The 27,755-nt window shown below is 44.9% G+C and overlaps 1 protein-coding gene across 18 annotated transcripts in view; it reads right to left on the reverse strand.

Annotated features, from left to right (window-relative positions):
• KALRN (kalirin RhoGEF kinase) overlaps positions 1–23,969 on the reverse strand; it is a 672,273-nt gene extending 648,304 nt beyond the window's left edge. For 11 of the 18 annotated variants that reach the window (XM_058731109.1, XM_058731107.1, XM_058731105.1 and 8 more), the window contains exon 1: positions 23,489–23,969. In XM_058731109.1, the coding sequence (XP_058587092.1) occupies positions 23,489–23,561 (73 nt within the window). In that variant the 5' untranslated portion in view covers positions 23,562–23,969. The remainder of the gene's footprint in view (positions 1–23,488) is intronic. The other 7 variants (XM_058731117.1, XM_058731115.1, XM_058731119.1 and 4 more) reach the window with 2 other exon arrangements.
• Positions 23,970–27,755: the final 3,786 nt, after the last annotated feature.

Consider the following 27,755-nt stretch of genomic DNA (forward strand, 5'->3'; position numbering starts at 1 on the left):
CTAATGGTGCCATGGGAAAATTAGTGAGGCATGAAGGTACCATGAGCCGAGAAAGTTTGGGAACCTCTGCCCTACCCAATCCCTTCTTTTCAAATAATGAAAGTCTCTGCAAGGAGAGGACAAGGAAGAGGATTATGAGGAGCATATCTCCAATGGAACAAGAGCTGGACTCAACCAGGTATTAACCAATAAGTGATGCACAGTGACGTTTCTCAAATTACATTTTAAAAAGCTACTTCCAAAACTCAAACCTAGATGCTAAAAAAAAAAAAAAAAAAAATTATAAATCGAGACACTTTCATCTTCAGCCTGGAGGATGGAAGGGCCAATTTGGAAAAGGTTGAAGAAGACATTAAATCCATTGATAAAGGATGCAAAGACAGATATTACAGGGAAGATCACGATTTCATTGGGCTGGATCAATTCTAGTAGGAAATCCCAGAAAAATCCAATCGCAGGTCAGGACTACAGAGCCTGCAGTGCTGAGGCAGGCCACAGATAAGGCTGATGCTCTCTGGCACCACAGGGAGGTGTATAACTTCCAAACTTGCAAGCTCGAGAGGGAAGAACTCAGAGGAGAGTTTGGATTAAAAAATAGTAAGGGCCACCCGTGTTTACAGAATAAAAGGACAAAGATAAATGGGCCGCTTCGGGGTACAATCTGTTTTATCTGTGGCCAGAAAGAGTACCTGGCCCACCCATCAGAGTGAGTTAACTGCACCCAAGGACTCAACGCAAAGATGTGGCATCAGAGAAAGACAGGTAGTAGCTCCATTATCATGAACTTAAGGGGAAAGTTACATATATGAAGACCCTCTAGGACTAAATGATAATGTCCTGTGTGGAATGTGGATGCCCAGTGTCTCACTTTCTTAACAGTAAGATAGTTTGAACCTTCAAATTGTAACTCCAAGCTTAGAGAATAGCCTGGATACAGGCAGGCTCACTAAATGGAGAAAACAGAAGGCCCATGAGCAGCAGAAATGGCAAAGCCTCATGGAATGACTTGATCCAGAGGGAGGTATGGGGATAGCAGCTAATGACAGCAAGAACCATGCCCAACCAGGTGCTGTCACTGGGCTCCTCCTATTTGGGAGCTGGCACCTGTACATGCAGGGGGCAGGGACAAAGTGAAGAGATTCCTCAATCAATAAGACTTCTATAGCTGGAGCTCCCATCCATCTCTCCCTCTCCTGCAGCCCCTTCACTTCTGCAGATGCCCCAGATGCTGAGTGGATCCTTTACTGCTTTCCCTGACTGACCCTCTACCATTTCATCTTCTTGGCCTTTATCTATCTTCCTCCTCCCTGGCCCCTTGCTGTCCTGAATCTGGGTTTGAAGTGCACTCTGACCTTGCTATGCTCTCTGGTCTGACTGATGGCCATTCTATAAACTTAGAGAATTTCTTGGCCTTTAAACCTTGCTTCTGTTTCCTCAGTCCCAGTTTCTCACCCTCTGCCCAGCTTCCAGAATAATACTTGTATCTGAAGACAGAGTGGCAGAAGATGGGATGTGGTGGGGGAGGTTCTAAGAAAAAGAACAGGAGGCACCTAGGTGGCTCAGTCAGTTAAGCATCTGGCTCTAGATTTTGGCTCAGGTCATGATCTCACAGATTGAGCCCCACATCATGCTCTCGAAAGAAAGAAAGAAAGAAAGAAAGAAAGAAAGAAAGAGAGAGAGAGAGAGAGAGAAAGAAAGAAAGAAAGAAAGAAAGAAAGAAAGAAAGAAAGAAAGAAAGAAAGAAAGAAAGAAAAGGAGGAGGAGGAGGAGGAGAAGGAGAAAAAGAAGGACGACAACAACAACAACAACAACAGGATATGGTCCGGGAGGTATAATGTCCAGAGGAAGGAGCACTCTGACAACTGCTCTCCCCACCAACTCTTGACCAAGCCAAATGTGGTAAAGGATAAATCAATGGAAGTTAAAACTCCCTCTAATAGGGAGGGAAAAGATCTGGCAGGGCCAGCCAAGACGAGTATCTCTGGGGAAAGAGATTTGCCAAATATCCAATTTAAAGAAGTTGGAGGCTCTGAGAAAATTCAAACAATTTTTTTTTTCCTTTAAAAATCTTCTTTACAGACCAGGAGAGGAAACAAACCATGTTTAAGGATAGTTGTTATAAATAGATTATAGCTACCCTAAAATTGTTGACTGTACTTTCTTAGGAAGCCCATAAATATCTGGCAGGTCCTATAAAAGTATGAACTAAGGATACTATAACTGTCTCAGAATTTATTCATACAACTCACCCAGAGATTGGCAAGCTAGTTCATTATTGTTGGATTTTTAATGGCTAGGAACAGATCAGCCGGTGGTAATTTATTCTGAATGTTGTGTGTCATATGCAAACATAAGGACCCACCCCCACCCCAGTCCATCTTTATAGGCCAGCATTTTCTCAGAGCTGAGATAAGCAAAGGAGGACCTTCTCCTAAGTAGACTCTCAAAATGACCTCAAAATGACTTAGAGACTTAGGGAACCTCAGTAACAATCCCTTTTAGCACCTTCACTTTATAGTGAAGAAACTCAAGCCCAGGGAGGTGAGGTGGCCTGTCCAAGAACACACAGAAGGCCAGCGCAGAGCTAAGAGCAGCACACAGGGCTCTCCAGACTGGGGACATGTGCCTTTGTACCATACTGCAGCCACAGTCTGTGCTACAAGCCAGCCAGCAAACTTGAGAAGATCTCTACTGACATCCAAACAGAACAGCCTTCCACTGCTCATATTTTGGGGTAAGTCCCTCTCCAAAAAAAATAAAACAATCATATGCAAATTTCCTTTCAAGGGCTGAGAAGTATCTGGAAAGCACAGCCCCAACTACAACTAACATAGGGTTAAAAGCTCTGACACTTGAGGAGATAAATTACCTCCTTTGTTCTTAACCTCCACAAAGGCTCTCCAGGAATTTGCAAGGTTCTCACCATAAGCTGATGTATGGGGAGATAAAATTGAATCCAACAGCCCAGAAATGGAAAAGTCCCAGAGAACAAAGCCCCACAAGTGCACATATCAAGAGTCCCAGAAGGAATGAATAAAGCATTTACCTGGATACAGAACTATTTAAATGCATAAGAATTTAAAAGTCTTGACATGGAAAAAATGGCACCCACCAGAGTATTTGACAGAGTCCTAAAGGAATTGTCCTTCTGCTCTACATTAAAGAGATTCAGGGTTGGATTTCATGGTGCCACTTTTGGCATCAGGTCCTGCCAGATCTAGAGTTCTACAGTCCTAGGGCCTCTGGGAAACCTAAGGGAGCACATGATTACATATTTGGCTCTGGGTCTGACATAAAGGACCTCATCTGAGTAGCTACCTTGGTCTTTCTCATGAGGAAAACTAAAAACCAAAGGGAAAGTCACAAATATGCTTATTCCACGACTAGCATAATGCTAGATAAAAGAATTAGGATGGTCTGAAAAAAGTCTCAGTCAGAGAATTACCCTTGTGGATAACAAATCAAATAAATACATCAAAACAAACTAGGTAGAATATACTGAATGGCTCTAAGAGTTTAGAAACTGGGTAAAGGGAAGAAATTAGATGACCTCCTTTTGGATTCAAGAGACATGTTGGGTGTCATGAGAGGTGGGGAGGAGGAAACACTCTGGAAACAGTTTAGCAGACTTCTGTGAACTCAGTACCCCTCCAGCAATCCAATTGTCCTGGCTCAAAAACCAGACATTACAATCAGATTCTATAAGAATTATAGAGAATTAAATTGTATAACCAAGTCTGATGTGTGCCCTCCACTAGAAGTGATACATTACAGAATCTGTTGGGAAATGCTAAAAATCATTTCTGTTATTGATTTATGTAAAAGTTCTTCGCAAATGGAATCCAAATCCCACATACACGCACAAAAAGAAGTAACTGTTACACGAGATAATGTGGAAGTTAAGCGTTTTACTCTTTGGGATGAGGAATTCATCAGACTTCTTCAAGTTCCAAAGGTTCTGAAGGCTAATGGTTACCTGAATGAGCTAAGATACTTGCCATAATCCCACTAATTAAAGAGCTATATTCAACTAGACTATAGACAATAAACCTCTAAAGAAACTTTGGTTCGAACTACTGGTAGCCATTAGCCACAAAGCTGAACTTAGAGTAAATGAATGCTAATCAGGACTTTCAGAATTTCAGGTTATAGGAAAAGAACACATAACCATCCTCAGGGTAACTTTACCATACATCTCACAAAGCTTCAACTGCTGAGATACAAATTAGTTCATCATAGCCTAGACCACCCTGGTGTACACAGGTCAGTTGACCAATGGTTCCAACTGTGGGAAAGGTCCCTGGTCTGGTGTCTGGAGACAGGCATAATATGATAAGACTGCTGGCTGAGCACCATGCAACTAAAGGCTACCTGCTAGGGAAAGGCCTAGGAGGTCCATTCTGAGTATCCACCAAAACCTGCAGGGAAGCATCAGGATTGGGGCCGAAAGGAAAACTACCCCAGAGCTTCTCTCCAAAGTTTGTCCAGCAAACTGACTGCCCAGCAGTCAGGTGAAAGACAGTCAGCATTTTCTCCATTTGCTTCCAGAGGCTTTTGCAACCTTTATATAAATCAGTAACAGGAAAATGGAGCAGAGATCAGGAAGTGGTACCACAGCTAATACTACAAAGACCCAAGCCTCTCATCTGCAGCCATCTCTACCCAGCCTCAAGTTTCCTGTTGCCTAGGAACAGACACAAAGCATGCTGGGAAAAGTGTCTTAAGTATACAGGTGCAGCCTCTGTGGCCATCTAAGCCAATTCTTGACCCAAGCCTGACTTTACTCGTCTATCTGAACTTGCATTTGGCTAGAGGCCTAGGGATTTCCCCATTTTGCACATGGCAGACACTCCCTGGGAAGGGAAAAAATTAATTTGACACAAGCAATCAATCCCACTGGAATGTTTGTGCACACTGAGCCAAGCAGAAATGGATCCTAAAGGGAGCACTTCTGGGAGGTGATGGGAATTATAATACTGAAAAATGATACTGTGTCGAGAACCCAGTATGATGGAAGCAGCACACACATATGCATCCAGAGCATGAGCAACAACACGCACATGCACACAAGCACATATATGCACATACACAGGCATGCACACTTGCCATCCTCATGGAATAAGATATCTGGGTGTGTAATTGTCCAGCCTCCAGTCATTTTGTTTATGTTTTGTATTCAAAATGTTGAAAGAAGTGCAAGAATACAGCAGTGCTAAACCCTTTCACAGTAAAAAGTTCTGGTAGCTTGTGAAATTCTCCTAGGATTCCAGTGTGATTTCTGTGGTGCCAGTCTTGGTGAAAGCACTATCGCCCTTTATCCACAACCAAAGCCAAAACCCTGTTGATTATCTGACACTTTACCACCCCTTCAACCTTACATCAACTAGACATGAAATCCACCACAATTACATCCCTTGTATCATCAACTATCTTTCAGTAGTTTCCTAACTAGAATTTTCATCTCCAATTGTGTCCCTTCCAACACTGTACTGGCCTAAGTTATAATTTTTATTCCATCACTTCAATCCCTTATGATTCCCCACTGCTTACAGGATAAAATCCAAATCCTGGAATATGAAAATCCAAAATCTCACATGTATCTCCAGTCTCTCTCACCCTATAACCTCTAACTCCATGACCTTGTACAACTCTCTACCTTTGCCCACCCTTCTCCCTCTGCCAGGAATGCCCCTCTCCACCATGTCACACTGGATAATGAGCTCATCTTCCAACTGCCATTGAAGCACATTTACTCTATGACCACCATACCACCACAGTTGCCTAAATAGGCTTCCCCACTCCCTGGTTTGTGTCCCTGTATTCCATTGCGTAGTCATACCATGTACCTGGAATGTTTTAGTGTACTTTTCAAAATTGGAATGTTTGTCTCTGTCAAAATGTGAGTTCTCTGAAGGTCTACAGAATGTGCAGGAAAGGATAAGGAGTTCTGGGTGGAAGGAAACCTAGAAGAAAGCCAAGAAAGCTGCTTAATTACCTCATGCCTCCTTTTGAGATGATGTGGCTGGGTTTGCACATGTCCTAGGAAATGAAGATTTTGGGTAGCTTTCACTATCTTCTCTATCTGACCCAAAAGAAGAAAAGTTCAAGGACATGAGCTGGCAGGAAGATCAATAAGTTAGTCCTCCCTGTGCCTTGCCAGAGAAGCTCTGATGGAGCCTTGATGAAGGCATTATCTAGGGTATTGAGGTATATCTCTAATTATAGGCTTGGGATCCAAAGGAACAAGCTGAGAAAGTATAGCCTTTTCAACACAGGCCCAGAAATCCCAGAACTTGGTCCTTATTTCAAAAGATTCTAAGGGCCAAAATAGTTTGAGGCCACTTGCTAACCACCAGGATGATTCTCCCCAAGGAAATTAGAGCCCTTCTTCCCCAAGCAAGAATGCTGGGTCACCTACTAGCTCTGGCACCAGGTGGACTGACTAAGCAGTCTCAAGCTGCAGACAGAAAGCCTCAGAAGGATGGAAAGTCTTCACAGAACCAGGGCATAAACGTCCTGAGACTACTTACCACCTGGTTTCTATCCCTGTTGACTTTTCTGGTGTCCAGTTGGCTCAGAATGTTGTAGGTGCATTCAAGGCCACTTAGCTCAATACTCTCAGCAGTGTCAGAGAGGGAAAGGGATTTACCAAGTATATCAATAACAATACTGTTCTCCTGGCACCTAGCCCACTACTCTTTCCTCTTGGACCCAACCATCTGGCACCATATTTACCTGCTTTTTTATTTCTGCTCTGTACTTTCCTGGCCCATCTGACTTGCCAGTCTCCCAGTTTCTGCCACCTTCACAAAGACCAAAGCTCCCATTTTCCCTGGTCAAAATAGAAACACTGCTCATAGCCACTAGGACTATTTGAGCCCCAGAGCCTTGGAGTGGAAATACCCTATAAAACACAGAAGTTTTCCTGTGCTAAAAGTGATGAAAGAATTTTAGTTATAAACAACAAACAACTCCATCACAGAAGAAGCAGAGCAACAGCCCTGAGTTGGACTTCATTTCTCTATTTATTTATTATCGATTTAAATTGATCTTGTTTACCATGGCCTTTCTATAGAATATATGCTCATGGAAACTTAGACCGATGCTAAAGGAATTAGTTTTTTTTGGAAAAAGCAAAACTAACCAGAACTGGCCATTTTAGGGGACTGAAAAGCAGATCCAAGCAAGGTAAGGGGACACCAGTCCCATTAAGACTTCTAACTCAAACATCAGTCACGTTACCAGACTGAAACACCAACCTCTCGAAAAGCAGGATTCAGCAGTGCAGCTCTGTATATAATCCATTGCCACTCTTTCACCTTCTAAAGACTGGGAGCCCCTTGAAGACAGAGGCTGTACCATACTCCCCTCTCTAGCACAGTGCAAGGGATGTCAGGAGTGCTCACTAAAGGCCTGCAGGAAGAATCAACATCATCATACCCTGGCATGTTTACGTGCACACAGAAACACACGTGTGTGGATGGAATCCTAAAGAAGACAGCTTTAGAAGCTCCACTTCTAAACCTTTTCTTCCCAAAGTTATTGCTTTAACTAGGATAATACTCTTTAAAATATAATGTATTTTTCTCTTTCATATGTCATTACATATATTTATCCTCCCTTTACGCTGCCAGAAGCATCTACTTGTCTCATGGAAGTTTAGGTTAGTTACAGTAGCAGACAAAGAGAAAGCATCAATGTTCAGCTACTAACGTCCAGGATACAAGTTTTTTTACTATGCAGCTTTAATTCTCAACTCCCATCAACATATCAGGATCCACACTGGGTGGACTTAACCATTAAGATCACTTTAAATGAGAGGTAAAGAGTATTCAGGGGGCACCTGGGTGGCTCAGTCAGTTAAACATCCATCTCTTGGATGGTTTTCAGCTCAGGTCATGATCTCAAAGTTCATGAATTTGAGCCCTGTGTAGGGCTTTGAGCTGTCAGCACAGAGCCTGCATGAAATTCTCTCTCTCTGCCCCTCCCTCTCTCATGCATGTGTGCATGCATGTGTTCTCTCTCTCTCCCTCTCTCTCTCTCTCTCTCTCAGAAAAAATAAATAAAGTTTAAAAAAAGTGACAGAGAGATTCTTGCCATGAGGGAAGGATCAAACATCAGGGGAACACAGGAAAATTCAGCCTAGGAAATCAGACACCAGGGTCTTGGTTTCCTCCTATATGAGCAACTGAACACCTGATAGGTTTTAGGGAGGCAGTTTTAGAAAAGAAGATCTCAATGGGTGTGATGACACTGGACAACCCTAAGGCCACCCCTGAGGAAGCAGTGGGCCTGTAGAATGCCTACCAATCAATCACATACCATGATCCACATGGTGTGGAAGAGGCTATGATAATGGTACTCAGAGGTACTCAGAGAGTCAGTGACCAAAGGCTTGAGGTCAGAACACTGAGGCTGTCATGTACAGGGACTTCGACTCCATAGGCAAATAGTTAGAATATGAATGTTAGTGCTGAGTATCAACAAAATACCCCAAAAAGCAAGACAGGTCTAGCCACACCTTTGTAAATACCAGTGCAAGCATCAGACCAGACCAGTCATTACACGTAGCTCCAAGCACCCTTCTCTCCCTTCCCCCACCTCTACACACCCAGACGCCATACTGAAGAGAAGTGGGAGAATGGGAGAAAATCTGAGTGACTGAGCAATTTATCTGAAAAAACAATCATCCAAAAAAACTAATCCAGAAGAGAACAGAAAAAAAAAGAAAAAAAAAAAAAACCTTGATATACTATAAACTAGTTAAGGTGGGTTAGGGTCTCATGAGAAAGATTAGCTCCACGTTAGAAAATTTAAAAGCTACATTTTCTTTGCATATTTGGGTAATAAGGAGAAAGTTTGCAACTGAGCCACACTGCCACCCATCAGAAAGAAAACCTCCCCTGTTCTGGGCAGTTAGACCAGCCACTCTTCATTCCTACACACACGTGTCTCTTCCAAAAGCAAATGGAACATATCATGAAATGTTTCACTCCATCTCTAGTGCTGCCAATTTCCTACCAGACATGAAAAAATGTACAGTCCTCAAACACAGTACGGGCTGTCACTCCCATCCAAGTCCCCTAGCTCAGCTTTCAACCACACTCAGAACCAAGGGAGAGCTCAGAGAAAGGCAGCTGATGAAAATTCCTTTCATTTAGTCAGCAATTTTGTTTGCCCAAAGTGATCTTCTATTATCCCACTTTCTCTCATACTCTTCTTATGAGGTATGGCAGGACAAGTATGTTTACCACTTTCTCCAGATGAGGAAAGAGAGGCCCCATCTGTAAAAACAGACATGTTAACTGGCCTGGCCAAGTCACAGAGCTAATTAATGGTGGGGAGCATTGGAAACCAAGGTCTCTCAAATCACATCCTTGGATTCTTCTAGTCAAATGCAGACTATGGCTTTTGCACACACAACCTAAAACACAACACTTCCATACCTGTGGTATTGGAATTAACTTTCACTCAAGCCCACAGAACACATGTGGGTTTTTTTGTTTTGTTTTGGTTTGGGTTTTTTTGGCTAATTATGACTGCAAATCTGGCTCCTAAATCACTTAAAGACACACAGCAAAAGAGGCTAATGGCCTAGACTACTTATTTAAATGTCACTAACAAAAGCATCCTTAAATATTACATAGAGTGGTACCCTTCAGAAAACAGGGACTAGCTGTCCTCACGCTCTTCTGAGGATAAAAGCAGAGAACATCCCGAACCTATGATTAGTCGTCCTACAGTCACCTTTGAAAAAGATCAAATAATGGGTGACCCTTCTTGCTACTCTTTGGACAAAATAATGTCCCAGATCAAACACTGGTCCACAGAAAAGCCAGGTTATAAATGTCCATCATTAGGAGAACGGTTAAATAAAACACGGTGCATCCATACAACAGAAAGTAGCACAACTCTAAAACAAATGAGGTAGAGTTATATGTACTGACATGGAAAAATGTCCATGATTATAAAGTGATAAGAACAAGTTGCAGAATAACAGGTATAGCACGATTCTCTTTTTGTTAAGTACAATAAAAAAGAAAGCTATGCATTTGTATAAACATGTACTTGTATATTCAACAGGCATGTATGTCTGTTGAATTTATCTTAACATCAGGGAGGAGAAGGGAGAAATAGTATTTGCTTTTGACTTTAGATTCGGCACTTTTGTTTTGCATAACTATTGTTTTAACAATAAGCATCAATGCCTTTACCCCTCCAAAAAACCAACATATCCTCTGTCTTCCTACATTATCCCCATATAAAGGCTAATTGGCTTATGAATGTCTTACTTTGCTCAACAGATATGTGTATACTGTACACAAAAAAACGTACATCATATATTTATATTAACTGGGAAAAATGGCCTCATTTAGGAAAAAGTCTATCACCTGTCAATTTGTTTTTCACCTTAATTTGATGATCAAAAAACAAACTATAGATCAAGGGAGAGAATGCACATAGGAAACAAGACCACAAGGAAGTATCTCAAATTAACATAGGGGCTCTCTCTGGGCGAGAAGGTTACAGTGGCTTTTCCATCCGTTACACTCCATCACATTTTCTAAATACTCTACACTAAGTCAGCATTGCTTTTGTAATAGAAAAATAACTGTAGAATAAAAAATAAATGTTCTATGAAGGTATACCAAAAATCAAATCTCTCTAAATGCGACCTTGTTTACCACTTATTTAAATTAAATGATCTTTTAGCTTATTGGCAATAAACACATATTAAATGAATCAATGAGTGAGTGAAACTCCCTTTCTGATTGATCTCCAATTAGCCATTTTTTCCTATTTCAGTCCCCTAAACTCAACAAGACCATAAACTCTTCAGAAATAGGGACCATATGTTGCCCATCTTTAGAAGCACCCTTAATATCTAGCATAATATTTGGCACATAGCAGACACTCATTCAATATTGACTAGCTAATCCATTTGTGTGTTTGAACTTTCTACATGGGTTTTTCTGAAGAAAGAGTGAAGTTTCAGTTTTCCCGTGGCTATGAAATATATGAATATTATAAGCAAGCAATAAAAGGGATCCCCTATAATTAATCCAGAAGCAACAAGAGCTATGGGATATATTTCATAGTCAATATTGATTTCATAAGTCTATTTGTTTAAGGTAGAACTGCCTGTCCACGCACAAAAAAAAATGATTTATTTCCTTAGTATAGTGTTTTATTATGAAACTCCCAAATGACCTACACACCAATAAATAGCTCTTAAAAAAAAAAACTCAAGACAACAAATACTAAACAAGCAAGTATTAACCACAAGGCACTGATCCGGGTGTTGAGAAGAATACAAACAAGTCCAAAGCAAAAGGTATGTACAGCCTACATGGGGAAACGAGACATGACCATTTTCCAAGGTAGGGCCTCCAAGAGGCGTTAGGGTCATCAATGTTCATTAAGGTTCAGGGAAGAGGCTAGTTTCCAAACAAGTCTGTTGCACATCTCATCCCTACCCCGGACATCTTGTCCAGTCACCACCCAAGAACTCAAGAGTCCACTGGTGTCACATCCACTCCAGAGTCTCCAGGGCTGAGCAAGATGCAGAAGCCTGCATCCCCAGCCCACTCTGAACTCCAATGGACAGATCATTTTTCATGCAATTCTCACTCATTCTCCAGCAAATAGATCCATTTCATCTCCTCTCTTCTCAGGCTCTCAGTATCCCTCAGTCTGGCAGATAACCTTGGCTATCTGAAGATGCAGGTCAGTTTAATAAAAGCTCTAGCATTTGACCTATAACCACCTGGTCTTTTCCCATGGCCACAGAAGAAGAACTGTCCCTCCATTCCAGAGATAACCTCTTACCTGGGAATCTCATGCTTGACATGAGGCTCTATCTCAAGACTGTGAGATCCTGACCTAAGCTGAAATCAAGAGTCAGATGCTCAACTGACTGAGCTACTCAGGCACCCCTAAAGATTTTTATTGAAGCACAATGTGTATGCATAAAATTGTACACATAAGTTTATGGGTCTCTGAAATTTCACAAACAGATCACATCTGTGATCAAGAAACAGAACACTACTGTACTCCCAAAATGTCCTTTCAATTACTGTTTTCATTTTCTCCTTACTTTTACTGCCAAACTTCTTGAACAGTGGTCTGTCTTCATTTTCACCACCTCCTCATCTATTTCAGCCTAGGCACCCCCTCTTCATTGAATCCCACACCCATCCAGGTGAGGCTGTTGATCTTCCCTCTATACATTCAAGGTACAACACCCAATCCTCTTTATGGCACTTACTATGCTACAATACAATTGTTTGCTTATGCATCAGTCAATCCCACTAGACTGTTACCCTCCCGTGGAAAAGATTATTTCCAACTCGTTTGTGTATTCCCAGTGCCTGGCACTTAGTAGGTGTACAGCTGGTGTTTGACACTTAAATGAATGAGTGTAAGAATGAATGAAGAGATCCACTCACTGAAATCTGATATTCTGCTAAAATTAATCAGTTCTTTGTCCAGTTCTTATCAAAAGTAATAATGATATTTGGTTGTCAAAACTCAGTTGTTGGGATCAGAAAGAATAGCTAGAAAATTGTTCCAATATTTGGTTAAGTATTCTCTTTATATCTAAGTATCTGAGCGTGTTATGTGCCAATGCACTGGGGTACAGACAAGAGACTTAATATCTTGCACCCATCCTCCAAATTAAAGCTGTGACATTACTCCCAATGGCACTCTGTCCTTCCATGGCCACATACCCAACATGGAGTCCTGCCAACCTTTTTCCTCAACTGTTTCTGGAGCCACTCCTCTCTCTCCTCACATCATTTCTAGGACAGTAAGAAGTCAGAGACAGGAATCCCCCAGGAGACCCCAGACTCCTCCTCCCAGCCCCCTTTTGTCACATCCAATTAACCATCTGCCAGTCTCCTGGGCCTCTTCCTAGGCCCACTGTCCAGCTGCCAACTCAATACTGTTTCCCCACCCCCACCCCCCAATAGATACGGCCATTGTCCCTCACTGCAGGGTAAGAGTGTAAAAGGCAGGGATTTTAGCTACATTCCCAGTCCCTGACTGCCATGCCCTGGAATAACTGTAGTTGCAAGCTCAAAAATTTCATCCCCATCTATCTCTGCACTGTTAGGGAATGAAGGAATGAAGGAATGAAGGAATGAAGGAAGGAAGGAAGGAAGGAAGGAAGGAAGGAAGGAAGGAAGGAAGGAAGTTGGGAGAGAGGGAAAGAAATTATTGAAGCATCATAATTTTCATCATTTGGACAATGTAAAGGTTTATCTAACTAATAATATGATCGTAATATATGTGTAAAATAGTCATATACATACAATTACACTCTATTATAATGCCCTTTCTATTACTGTTTATAGCCATACCTAAGGAAACTCCCACTTCTTCTAAGTCTAGGGATTCTAAACCCAGTCCCACACACCCCACCTTATGGTAATAGCAGCCCCTGGATTCCTACTTCCCCTCACTCTGGAGGGCCACCTAAGACCCCTCACTTGATGACAGCTCTTGGATTTGCCCCTAAAATGAGAGCCAGAGGGAGTGCTTTGGGGCCAAAGAAATGGGTGTGCTTACTGGCATCTTCCCTCTTGTGTGAAGGGTCCCCACTCATGGAGAAGAATGTGCAAGAGGCTCTCCCATAATCCCCACTCTGCTTCCTCTTTGTTCTGAGACTTCTAGAAATTCTAAGGAAATTCTAGAAATTCAAGAGCAGGTCCCATCCTTGACAGACAGACAGCCTGTACCCCTCCTCAGGAAGCCGTGTGACACCTTCTTGCATGGGTCTACCTCCCTCTCTCCTCTACTCACTTACCCTCCAGCCCAGGGACTTGCCTCTCTGCCTAATACTCTGCAGGAGATAATTATGCAGACCCCACCATTGGCTGAAGCAAATCCCACCTCAGTCTACAAAAAGAAGCCACCAGCACTTCGAAAAGGATTGCTAATTTGGGATCTCCCAGCCGGCTCCCCATCTTCTCTGCCCAAGGGCCTCCTAGGGCCATGCCAACCCAGCCTGTCCACTTCACAGCTGCCCTCAGCTCGTGCTACCCTCTCAAGCACACCACCAGTAGCCCCCAGACCTCCAACCAGCTGATACTCCCTCTAGTGGGGCTGTTGATCAGGCACATTGAGCCCTCAGCCAAGGTCCTTTCTGGCCAGCTACTTTACTAAGGTCTGCCTACCCCACCCCCTTCTCTGGCCCAAGGCTCATCCCTAAGCTGACCTTAAGATCCACCTCTCCAGACCCATCCAGGACCTTCCTCCATCCACCACTTCTCTCTTTCCTAAATATTCATTCTCTTCCCCATGCCTGCCTTCTTCTTCCTCCCCACCCCTAGGTATTCATGTATCTTCCCTACCTAAAAAAAGCCTCCCCTCAACTGCTACCCATCTCCAACTACCTCACTATTTTTAACCTTCCTTTCACAGCCAAACCTTTCCAAAGAGTCATCTCTATGCACTCCCACCACTTCCTCCCATCCACTCACTCCCCATTCCCCTTGCAATTTGAATTCCACCTCCCCTACATGATTGAAACTGTTCTTGCAAAGGTTACCGCTGATCCCCCAATTTCCAGAACCAAGTCTGTATGCTTAGTCCTCATCTCCCTCAACCCATCTGCAGCATTTTTCTCCAAGCACTGCTCTCCCCTGGTTCTCCTCCAGCCCTGTCCTTGGCCCTCTGCCCTTAAGTCTGTACATGCTTTTCATTTATTATCTCATCTACTCTGATAGCTCCAGCCACAACTTTTTACGGATATCTCCCAAACCTATATTTCTGGCTCTGGCCTCCTTCCAAAGCTCCAGATTCCCTTCCTTACCCGCCTACAGAACCGACACCTCCCCTAGCTATTTCACTGACACCTGAAATGCAACATGTCCCAAAGTAAACTCCCAAATCCTCCCTCTCCTCCTGCCTCCCTATAGCTGCTCCTCCTCTTCCTAACTCCTGATTTTCCTTTAGGGTACCTCCATCCCTCCAGTCACCCAGGCTCTAAGCTTTGGCATCATCCTTGATTACTGCCTCTTCCTTGACACCTCTACATTCAAGTTGTCAAGTCCCATAGACCCTAGGTCCACAAGGTCCCTCACAGCCACCCCCTCCTCTCCATTTCCACTGTGGCATCTCAAGTTCAGACCTATCACAGTGGCCTCCTAATCCGGCACTGGCCAAAAGTTCCTCCCCCATTCCATTTGACCCTCCATGGGGCTGCCAAATTTATCTTCCTGATCGTGCCTCCATCCCATCCAGAAATTTTTAGCAGCTCCCAAAAGGAAACTGCAGATAAAGACCAAACTCCTTGGCCTGTCATTTAAAGCCCTGTAGGCTCTGGAAGCCCAGTAAATGTTTGATAAATGTAGCAATCAATCAACCTCGTCCCGACCCCCTTCTGAGTTTTATCTCCCATTGACCCTCCACCTGCATCCCCTGAGTCACATTAACTGGACCAAACATGCCATGGGCCCTCATACCTCCTTCTAACACTGTCCCAACATGGGAACACATCACTTGCTGTCCTCCCCATCTAAATCCCACCCATCTTTCAAGCCTCAGCTCAATAAGTAACCACTTCCTTGACAGCACAGCTCATCAGCCACTTTTCATTTTCCCACCTGTTTATCCCTTGTATCCATGTTTTCTAGCTAGTCTCCAGTTCCCTTCTAATAACGCAGAAGGGGAGGAGACAAAGCTAATTCCCCAACAGTTTCTTTATTTCCTTAAATTAATCCCTCTGTCCTCCCAGCTTATTCTTTCTGTTCCCTCACTCCTCAGTAGACACGATTTCAAGCAGCTCTATTGATCCAACAGCCCTGTGGCCGTCAATCATTTCCTAGTTATTTTGCTGCCAGTCATTCACACACAAAGGAGTGGCAGGAGGAGTCTGAACTGCATGCAGACAGAGAAGGAGCAGGAAAGGACTGATTCACTGCACCCACCTGAGGCTTGGCAGAAGCAAGAACTCCATTCTCACTGGGCTCCTCCAGAAAGCACGGGGCCATGTGCCAGGGTCTGGAGGGCTGGGGGGTTGGCATCTTTATACTTTTGTGGAGGGAGAGAGAACAGAAGTGTCCTGACCTGTTGTAAGAAGGGTGCCCCATCCAGTCCCTTTGGGAAACCAAATTGAAAAGGACTGCTTTCTTCCTGGACTGGAAAGATCTCATAGAGGTCAGATTAAATAAAATAATATTTGTCAGGAGAGGCACTTAGAGTAATAGAATGTTCGATTTAGAAGGAACTATCTACATATATGTGGATAGAACTGTACAACTTATAAAGACCCTTCACATACAGTATCTTATTTGAGTCTCTCAGCAGCCCTATACAGGAAAGGGGAGAGAGGGCTATTATCCTCATCCTACACAGATATTAAAGTCACTTGCCCAAGTCATTCAGAGAAGTAGAGCTCAAAGGGGAGTGTTCATCTCCTGCTCTCTTGTCTGACCTTCTCAGCCTCCTTCACAGGCTTTTCCTTCCTTTCCCACCTCTTATATCCAAGTGCTCCCTGAAGGGGTATATTTATATCCATTCCCCTTCCTGCTCTATATTCTTTGTTGTAATGATTTTATACACTCCCACAGAACAGTACATGGCTGCAGTAGGTATGCCATAAATATCTGTCAAACAAATGACTGAATGAATGAATAAAAGACAGCTGAAGCCCAAACCCTAACCTTCTGATTCCACACACAGGCTCCCTGTACTTCATCATGTACCTCTCTGGCACCCTCTCCTACCTCCTGGAAAAAGCCCTACACAGCACCTCTTTTTGGAGATCCCCCAGCCTGTGTGTAAGCATATTCACCTAATAATTGAAACAGGAACAACAGGGGCAGCTAGGGATGTCTTGTGCTACCACTGTGTATCAGAAATGGCTAGATGCTGTTAACACGTTTTTCCTATTTAGTCCTCCAAACCTGTGAAATAAGCATTCTTAGTTCCATTTTGCAAAAGACTGAAAATGAGAGAGATTAAATAATTTACCCAAGATTCTACCCCTGGTTAGTGTCAGGCCTATCTGATCCAAAGCCCATGATCTTCAGGCTATCCCAGGGTTTCTCAACCTCAACACAATTGACATCTGGGGGCTAGAAAATTCTTTATTGTCCTGTACATTATAAGATGTTAGCAGAACACTCGACCTCTACCCACTAGATACGAAGGTGTGCCAATCAAAAAACTCTCCAGATATTGCCAAATGTTCCCTGGGGGACAAAATTGTCACCACCTGAGAACCACTGGACTATACCATACTGCCTACCTCTGGAAGCAGAAAGAAGTCTGTAAAGTAAAAGTGTTAATTCTCTAACATCTGAGAAGGACTCCTAATTCACCAGTTCTAGTGTTTTACTGATATTTAGAGCCACAGAGATTTTTATTACTTCTCACCTAATTTCTTTCTACAGCTTCAGTTTGTTCCAACACTTCTTCCATTCCCCCAAAGGATTTTCAAATACAATTGAACAGAATGTGTCAATAATCAAGCTATTTATGATTGGTGGCACAGGATAAAGCAAAACCTCCCAAATCTTATAGTGTGCTTGGCTGTCGTTGATATGTTCTAAAATATATTAATGTAGAAATAGCCTGCATAAATACAATATTAGAAATATTAACAACATTCCATCTCCAGAAAAAAAAAAGTCCTCTCCATACTCCCCAAGAAGTTCCTGGAAAGTGATGTGACCTAAAGCCCAATTCATGGTGGGTAGAAGTAGAAGAGAATCAAAAAAGAAAACAAACATGAATTAAGCATGATTCTGGAGCATTGCATCAAGCCCAGTGTCAAAAAGAGATGTTTTCCTTTCCTGCAGAAGAAACCACTCCCCTTCAGTGCCTGGCACTGCACAGATGGAGAGGTGATATTTACTCAAAGAATTGCACAAAATAGGTGTTAATCCAAAATAACATCTTCTTGATGATCTGGACATGATGTTGTCCAGTTCCTCTGTCCAGGAAGAATGAGGTTGTCATCTGAGACAAAAGTTTAAAGAATCATATAGTAAATATCAATATACCACCACCTAGATTTAACAACTGCATATACCTTACCATGTTTGTTTTATCTATATTAGGAGGAGGTGATTTGTTTTTGTTTTTGATGAATTTCAAGGTTTTTAAAATATCTTTTTCCTTACCTGCAAAGAACAAGTAACTTCAATGGGGGAGACAAGCCTTATGCGTATGAAAGGGCTAAAAACAATATAATACCACTAATACAGTGAGAATATGAGTATAGATAAGTGAGTGTTTTAGGAATTCAGAGGAGACAGTTAGTCCTGTGAGCTGTGAAGACTCCCAGAAGAAGGTAGGACGCAAGCCTTTGAAGAATGAACTGGATTTGGAGAGTGGGGGTGCAAAGGTAGATGATGCCCTTGGGAAGTGAGAAAAGCAGCCTGGCTGGAGCTGAGATATGAAGTACAGACTTGACCCTGAAGACACTAGGAAGTCACTGTAGGTTCATAAACCAGGCAGCAACGTGATGAAATTAGTGCCATCTTGCCTGCAGTGCCAATTTGGAGTGGGGGTGAGAGAGCAGATTCCAAGGGACAAGAAAGGAGGTCACAGGCAGCATAACAGGTCCTGGACTAGGGCAGAGGCTGTCGATGAACAGGAAGGGCTGATGATGACAGATAATTCAATAAGATTTGTTAGAGGAAAGAAACTCCTCACAGACAAAACCAAGGTTTTAACTATCATGACTGGGAGAGGGGAGATGTCACTTACAGAACTAAGAAGACAAGAGAAGAAGTTAATGCGGGGAGTTGGAAAGACACACAGAGTTGAGTTTGAAGCTGGCTGAAGTCCAAGTAGCAGCAAACACTTCAGTTGAAAATGTCTGGACTCACAGGACCAAAGCTCAACAGAAAGATATAGGTAGAAGATATTTCCATATCAATCTCTTTTCACTTATAACTTTTAACTTTTTTCCTTTTAGTCTCAAAAAAAAAAAAAAAAGAATTTTCTCCTCTGCTCACCAAAGCTAAGCTCTTATTTTTGTTAAGGAACCTACTTTTGTCTCAGGTTCCAGGTATCTAAGTCAACAATTAATGTAGCATCTGCAGTGTTCCCTGTCCACAAGCTTTCTCCCTTCCACCTGCAAACCTCTTCTGACTCTCTGGCAAAAAAATGAAACTCCTTTTCTTCATACTAACACTCCTTCTTTCTGGCACCCAATCTCTTTTTCCTTTCACTGATCAACTGTGCAAGTAATGGGTTCCTATCCACCACCCCAAATCCTTACTCTGACTGCCTCTTCTAATACTGCGCTCCTGAGAGCTCACAGTGGCCTTGTTTTTATCACATCTGGTGACACTTACCCAGCACTCCTCTTGCTCACCCTGTCTGCAGCCTGTCTTCACCTCAGAACCCACGCTGACTCCCTGGGGTCTCCAAGATCAAGTCTCCTTTGCTGCCATGTTATATATAAGGGTTTATCCCCCAAATTCTAACTTTAGTTCTTCCCCTCTTTCCTCCAGTCCCTCCCTCTGACAAATGGTGTATTCACAAAGCTTCAGCTGCATCCAACCTTGACCCAGAAGCTTTCCAAGTCCACATCGCCAGCCCTAATCTCCTGCCTATGCTCCTGTATTGAGTCCCATTTTCCCCACACACACATAAAAAAACTCTACCTGGATGTCCATCAGTCATCTCCAGTTCACTAGTTCCAAAGCCAATATCATTACCTGCCTTGCAAATCGGTTCCTGTCCCAATCAGACCATGTCAATGGCACACTGTTAGTCCTCTACACTCTCAACCCAGCTACTTCTGTTTCCTCATGGGCTTACTTTTCTTTTCCCCCTATAGCCAGTTTGTCAACAAATCCCCACTTTTCTGTCTTTGAAAATGTCTCTCAGAGCTGTCCCTGACTCCCCATCCTTTTTGCCACCAACCTAGAGCAAGCCCCCTCCCCCTCAGCTCTGAATCACTTTTCCATCTCCCTGGATTCTTTCTCTCCCTTTTCCACTTCATCAGTCATATTACCCCAAGATTAACCTTTCCAACTGCCACTTTCTTCATGATATGCCCTTGCTCAAGAACCGAAAATGACTCCCTACTAACTCTTAATCAAATCCAAATCCTTTCTTGGATTTCCCAGACTCTCCCTATCTGTCCTGCCCCACTTACCTATCCCTGTTTCCTATTCCTCCCTAACCTACCCCTTTTTTTGGTCAGCCCAGAAACCTCAATGTCCATGCCCCAAACTCCTATGTGCCTTTTGCCCATGGCATTCCTCCCTCTCCACCCCCTTTAAGAACTACCTTTGGTTCTACCTCATCTATAGTTCTGTCAACTTCTTATCTTATAGAACCATGTTTACCAATTAATTAATCTCCAATTGAGCAATAATTGTCAAACTCCTTTTAAAAGTTCTTTGAGGTCAAAGACCACTCTGAATATTTCTTTTGTATTCCACAGCACCCTGGACAGCAGAAGACTCCCAGTAGGAGTTGAAAAGTTCTTGTTGGTTTTCTTTTTAAAAAAAATTTTTTTTACATTTATTTATTTTTGAGAGACAGAGAGAGACAGCATGAGTAGGGGAGGGTTAGAGAGAGAGGGAGACACAGAATCAGAAGCAGTCTCCAGGCTCCGAGCTGTCAGCACAGAGCCAAATGCAGGGCTCGATCCCACGAACTGTGAGATCATGACCTGAGCCAAAGTCGGACACTTAACCGACTGAGCCACCCAGGCGCCCCGAGTCCTTGTTGGTTTTCTATTCCAATTGGTTTCTATTCCCAGTTTTGAGTTCCCATATTTCCCCTCCTCTACCTAATAAAAATGATAAATAAAACTATTGTGACACACTCCCAGGCTTGGAACAGAGAATTCCTAAGAAGACAACATGGAATCCACCAATAAGAATAGTGGGCTGGTGTGTGTACATGTGTGTATGTGTGTGTGTTTGTGTGTGTGCATATGTACATGTGTGCAAGGGAGTTGAAATTTAGGGAGTATAGCTTTATCAATTGGTCAGGAGACTTGAGATACCAAAATAATCAGAAGAGGACTAGTAAGGGACCAAAATGACAGAATTATTTGAAACATTCCTAATTAGAAGTACAGTATGCCAGGGTTTGACAAAGCAATTGCCAGTCTCGTCCTTGTGCATGCAAAATTTTCCACCAGAAAGTAGGGGGTAACTTTGGTGCTAGGGACTTTGAAAATGTGTTTGAAGTTTTCTCAGTTCAACTGAATAAATTTATAATCTGTCTAGCTACCAGGTACAATGCTATGGTCCATAATGATGGAGAATCAGAAGGGAGAAGGTTACAAAATGTGGCCTTATCCCAGGCTTAAGAATCTTCAGCAAGAGCCCAGGCTAGAGACTAGTGGGGGTAAAATCAGGAAGCAAAGCACAGAGGACCATGTTGGGGGGCTGGGAGGCAAGCAGTCCTAGACCTAGCGACCGGCAGTGTGCATCCCCACTTGCAACTTGTTACAGGTTATCAGTCATTTCCAGCCTTCTTCATTGCAGATTTAACCTTTCTCTGATTCTAAGTGCACATCAGATCTAACCCCCCCCCCAAAAAAAGGCTCCCCAAGGAGGAAGGGGAATATCCTCAACAGGAGTCCCACAGGAGACAGACCCTAGTCTGCTATTTATTCTGTGATTTGAGCCATACATAAGCCACACATTGTATTTGGAAAGGCCCTGGGAAAAGTAACACATTGGACCATTATAGGCCACTAACACCATTAACACTGTGTGAATTTGTCAAAATTATCAAACCTCCAGAAACTGAACTCAGCCCAAAGGCCTGGGACAAGGAATGGACAGGAACTAATGTTTAGGTAATAAGAAAGGTGAAGGAGGAGTGGTTGTCAAAAGATGAAAGTGGGATCCAGAAAAGGAAGGTGGGAAAGGTCACACTCCAAGAGTTTTTTTTTTTTTTTTTTTTTTTCCCTAGAGCTAAGAAAAGGCAGACTTTGTCCAGAGATGGGAGGACAGAGAGGGTGGGGGGGTGGGGCAGCAGGGGGTGTCAGGGGAGACCTCCTGATGAGTATTTCTGGTTATCACTCAGGCCCCAGAACATTACAACCTAGATGTCAAGTTATAAACTTAGGTCAGGCACCTCTTTAGAATCCATGCTTTGGGTCCTGGGCAGTGTGTGTGAGTATGTGTGAGTGCAAGAGATAGAGACTGATTGGGGGGGGGGGGGGGGGGGGCTGAGCCCTTGGAAGCAGTAGCGTATAACAGAGGCTTCCTCTGCTTTCTCCAGGCCCTGGCATGATCTCCTGCCCTCCAGCTCTTTCCTCTTCAGACCAACCAGAAAATGAACATATGGGCCAATCAAGTCTTGACTTCTAAAGCCACAAGTCTCCCCAACAAAGCACCCCACCCTCTTCCCTAGAGATGACCTCTAGGGCAAGGCAATGAGATTAGGAAACAGATGGGTGTGCAGAGAGCCTTCAGAGCTAACCTGATCCTTGACCCCACCAGTTCATGTCCTCTAATCCAACTTATGGAAGGACAGGGCAGATGTGCAGGGTCCCCATAACTTATTGGACTCCTTGGGACAAAGATTCCAGACAAAATGGTTCCAGACACGGGAGATGAGGAACTGGCGGAAGCCACAGGTAAACGGGAGATGGGGAATCCCTGGCTGCCAGAGAAATAGGGCCACAGGTGGTGGGAGACAAGGGTGGTCGGTGTCTGTTTTGGAGAACGGGCTGTGGAGCCCGGGAGCAAGAGCTATAGACCTGGGGGATGGGAGGTGGCAGGGGCAACAAACAGCTGTAAAGACAGATCTGGGGGCTCTTATACCACAGGCAAGCAAAAGATTCAGTGGGTGTGTATGAGGAGGACGCTAACTCACACTTCCAGGAATGAGTGATTCCTAAGAAAAGCTCATCCGTTCCCAGAACTGGAGAAGAGGAGGACACGGAGGAGGTCCAAGGCGCCCACCCAGCCCGGTCTGCCTCTTAAGTCCGAGACGCCGACTCCCCACACGCACCAGGCATGACCGTCCTTGGTCCGCCCGGCTCCTGACTGTCAGTCTGCAGCGTGAGCGACTCCCGGTCCCCTCTTGCCCCTCTCCACACGTCAGGACCCCGGGCCCCTGGCCCCAGATGGGGTGCCAGCCCAGGGCGGCCGGAGGCTGGCTGACAGGCGCTGGGGGAGGGGGGAGACGAGGGAGGGGCCGGGGACGCCGGTAGCTGAGCCGCGCGCTGCAAAGTGATCCAACATCGCCCCATCCCCGCGCTCCAGGAGAAGGCGGCCGAGGGGACCGCCTCCCGCCTCCCCAACACCGACTCTTGCAAGTGGGGTGAACGCCGAGGGGTGCCGGGCTCCCAGCCCCCACCCCTCCCCAAAACGCAAGCAGCATTGCCATAACAACAAGAATCTCGGCAACTCCAGTCCGACGACACGGAGGACTGCCCCCCCGACACGCACACCCCAGCAACAGCCCTCCTTCCCCAAACTTGTCCGAGACGCCGCGTCCCGAGCAGCAGCCCTCCCCCGGGCCCCCCGCGCCCTGCCCAGCTTACCTGTCCGGAAAAAGGCATCTACGTCCGAGTCGGCTGCTCCTCCTTCCTCCGCTGCCCCCTCCGGGGGGTTCATGACTGGGGGAGGCGTCCGCGGGCAGCCGGGGCCGGCCGAGCCCGGGGCCGAGGTCTGCGGGGCGCCCGCTGGGCGGAGGGCGCGGGGCGCAGCGGCCGCGGCCGCAGACCAGGAGGACTCGCGGCTTCGAGGGCGGGCGGCTCGGGCGGCTGGGACGGCGGGGCTGGGGCAGAGGACGCCCAGCCTCCCTCAGGCGGAGGCGCGCGGCGGGCTGGGGGCGCCTGCCGCCGGCTCCCCCATGGTACCCCTTCCCCGCGGGCGCTGGCCGCCCTGCTGTCTGGCCGGAGCCGGACCGGGCCGGGGCCGGGGTCCGCGCTGCCTGGGCGCCCGCTCTTCCCCAGCAGCGGCAGCTGGCTCTTCTCCTCGCCCGTCCGCCTGTCTCTATTGTTCAGCCCTGCTCGGCTCTCCTCTTTATTTTTCCTCCTCCCTCCCACCCTCCCTGTCTCTCTACCTCCTCCCTCCCGCGCTCGCTCGCTCGCTCGCTCTCTGGCTCCCCCTCTGGCTCCCGCCGCCGCCGCCGCCGCCGCCTCTCCAGCTCCTCCCCCGGCTCCCGCTCCCTCAGTCCCGGCCAACAATGACCCGGACGGCGCGGAGCTGAACTGAAGCTCCGGCCCGGGCCGGCCGCTCACCGCGGGCCCCCGGCGGCGCGGACGCCTCCCTCCCCCGCGGCCGCGCGCCGGCCTCTCCCCGAGCCGAGCCCGAGCAGCGAGCTATTGTTCGTGGCGGCACTAGGCCGGCTTCCTGAGCCCCGCAGGAAAAGCCCCGGCGAAGGAGGCGGCTGAGGAGGGGGCGGGGCCGCCGGGCTAGTGCGGGGCCGCCGGGCTCGCCCAGGGGCCCTGCCGCCGCGGTCCCGCGCGCTCAGCTCTCCGCTCGCGCTGCGATGCTCCGGGCCCGGCGGCGGTCCTCCGCCCCACCCGGCGCCCAGGTATGCGAGGGGAACCCCACGCTGCCTGCCCGCCTCCTCTTCAGACCGGTACCCAAGCTGCACTGACCTGTCCTCAGAGACCGGACTTTTCCCTCTCCTTCCTGACAAAGCTCTCTCCTGTCTCCCTCCCCTCCTGAGCCTCTCGCATTTTCCTCTCCGTCTCGCCTTAGTTCCTCCCGTTTTTAGCCTTTCGTTTCCTTTTTCCCCTTTTCAGCGCCCCTTTAAACATCTCTGCCTGTCTCTATGACTCTTTGTCCCACTCATTCCTCTTGCGATGTCTCCCTGCCCATCTCTCCCTCCCTCTGTCACTCTCTTCTCTCTCTCATTTGTCTCTGTCCTGCCTCTGTACTTGGCCCGTATCTCTGAGCTCCTCTTGGACAGCTGTCAAAACTCCCTAATCCCCGGGGGCCTTCTCTGTTTTGTTCCTCTCCCTCGTGTGAATGGAGAGATCCAGTTGGCCTGGAGAAAGGAGGTGTTACGGCAAGCTGAATTTCAATTAAAGTGGGGAGAGGGGCTGGGGAGGAATGGGGATGACGGCAAAAAAGAAAGCAGATGCTGTATGGGGTAATTAATGCAGTGATTGTATTGTGCCAATTGGTTTTTTAAGCAATAATTAAACAATAATTAGCCAGTATTCTGTTTATAGTTCTAGTGACTGCAGAGACTACAAAACAGAGGCTCTTTAGACCTAAGTACTTAATGTGGTGTGTTGGGAGGTGTTGCTGCTGCCTCATCCAGGCAGATGGAGAGGCTGTGGCCTGACCTAATGTGTTAAAACACACGGAATAGGAAAACCAGGTCCTAGTCTAAATTTGATGGCCCACTCCTGGATGTATTTATCTCTAACAACGTCTTTGGTTCCACCTCTCTCCGGTTCAAAGCACCTGGGACCTTTCCAGATCTATTAACTGGGTAACTCTAACAGCAAATAGAATGAATTAAGTAAGATTTTAGTGAACCCTTTCTAGCTCCCAGTACTCATCACTTTCTTTACTGAATGTCACACATTTTTTTTCACCCACTAAAAATATAAGTACTGTTGCCTGTCTCCAGTCTTGGGTACATCTATCAGGCTCCATTTCTTTTTTTTTTTTTTTTAATTTTTTTTTCAACGTTTTTTATTTATTTTTGGGACAGAGAGAGACAGAGCATGAACGGGGGAGGGGCAGAGAGAGAGGGAGACACAGAATCGGAAACAGGCTCCAGGCTCCGAGCCCGCAGCCCAGAGCCCGCAGCCCAGAGCCCGCAGCCCAGAGCCCGACGCGGGGCTCAAACTCAACGGACCGCGAGATCGTGACCTGGCTGAAGTCGGACGCTTAACCGACTGCGCCACCCAGGCGCCCCTCAGGCTCCATTTCTTAAAAATGATTAATAGTGACGCTGAGATCACAAGTTCACTGCCATGAGATCTAATTCATCTGATACCTTAAATTGCCTTAAAGCATCCAGATGCCCCCCTACCTACCACCTTTTCTGACAATGAAAGTACTTCTCATTTGTCTTTTCTAACTTTTGCCTCCGCTTAACCCCATGCCTAAACCCTTTCCTGTACTCCCCCATACACATGATGGCAGAGCTGTTAACAGCTACTTGTGCAGATAGAGAACCAGAAGTCTGGCAAGAGTATTAGCTGATCCCAAATTCAGAAGAAACATTACATGTTTAGAAGAAGTTTCATATCAAAGTCTCAATAAATGTGAACCAGAATGGGGGAAAACCTTATATAACACCAATTTTTGAGAGGCAATTTGGCAATTTGTATTAAAATCTTAAATGTATGTAGCTATATCATTATCAAAGAAGATTTCAGAGCAAAGAATATTACCAGAGATCAAGAGGGACATTTCATCATCAGATACATGTAACAATTCAAAGAGTTTTTGCATTTAATAGGGGAGTTTCAAAATATATGAAGCAAAACCGATAGGACTATAAGGAGAAGCAGACAAATTGATAATTATGGTCAGACATTTTAATATCTGTCTCAATAATTGATAGAATAAGGAGACAGATCATCAGTAAGAATATGAACAGTGCAATTTAACCCAACTGATGTTTATAGAATACTCCACTCAACAACAGCAGGTACACATTTTTTTCAAGTGCACAGGTAACATGTAACAAGGTAAATCATGTGCTAAGCCATAAAACAAGTCTCTAACAAATTTAAAAGGATTAACCCCATGCAGACTAGTAGGTAAATTATACCTCAGTTGTTTGGGTTTTTTTTTATTTTTTTTAATGTTTTTATTTATTTTTGAGACAGAGAGAGACAGAGCATGAGCAGGGGAGGGGCAGAGAGAGAGGGAGACACAGAATCTGAAGCAGGCTCCAGGCTCTGAGCTGTCAGCACAGAGCCCGACGCGGGGCTCAAACTCACAGACTGTGAGATCATGACCTGAGCTGAAGTCAGAGGCTTTTAACTGACTGAGCCACCCAGGCGCCCCTGTTTGGGGTTTTTTTAAATCATATAAAGTATGTTTTCTGAGCACAATAGAGTTAAATTAGAAATCAATGACATTGACTGATGAATGGACAAAGAAAATGTGGCATATATATACAGTGGAATATCAGTCAGCAAAAATGAAATCTTGCCATTTGCAAGAATGTGCATGGAACCAGAGTATATTATGCTAAGTGAAATAAGTCAGTCAGAGAAAGATAAATATCATGTGATTTCACTCAAATGTGAAATTTGAGAAACATAACAGATAGGGGAAGGGAAGGAAAAGTAAGATAACAGAGGGAGGCAACCCATAAGAGACTCTTAAAGTCAGAGAACAAACAGGGTTGCTTGAGGGGAGGTGAGTAGAGGGTTAGACTGAATGAGTGATGGGCATTATTAAGGAGGGCACTTGCTGGGATGAGCACTGGGTGTTGTATGTAAGTGGTAAATCATTGGGCTGTACTCCTGAAATCAATACTATATTGTGTACTAACTTGAATTTAAATAAATAAATTTTTAAAATAAAAAAGTCATATTTCAAAAGAAAAATAAAAACAAATCAATGACAAATATATGGGAAATCCCCCAAATATTTGGAAACTTAATAACATATTTCTGAATAATCCATGCTCAACTAAGAACTTGAAAGGAATATTAGAAAGAATTTTAAAGTGAATTAAAATGAATATGTCATATAAGAATCTGTGGGATACGGTTAAAGCAGTATTTAGAGGGGAATTTAGAGTAGTAAAATACCTATTTTGAAATGAAATATCTCATACCAGGGATCTCCTGTTCTACCTTAAGAGTAAATGAAACCCAA

The sequence above is a fragment of the Neofelis nebulosa genome, chromosome 5, assembly GCF_028018385.1.
Source record: "Neofelis nebulosa isolate mNeoNeb1 chromosome 5, mNeoNeb1.pri, whole genome shotgun sequence".
NCBI classification, from domain to species: Eukaryota; Metazoa; Chordata; class Mammalia; order Carnivora; family Felidae; genus Neofelis; species Neofelis nebulosa.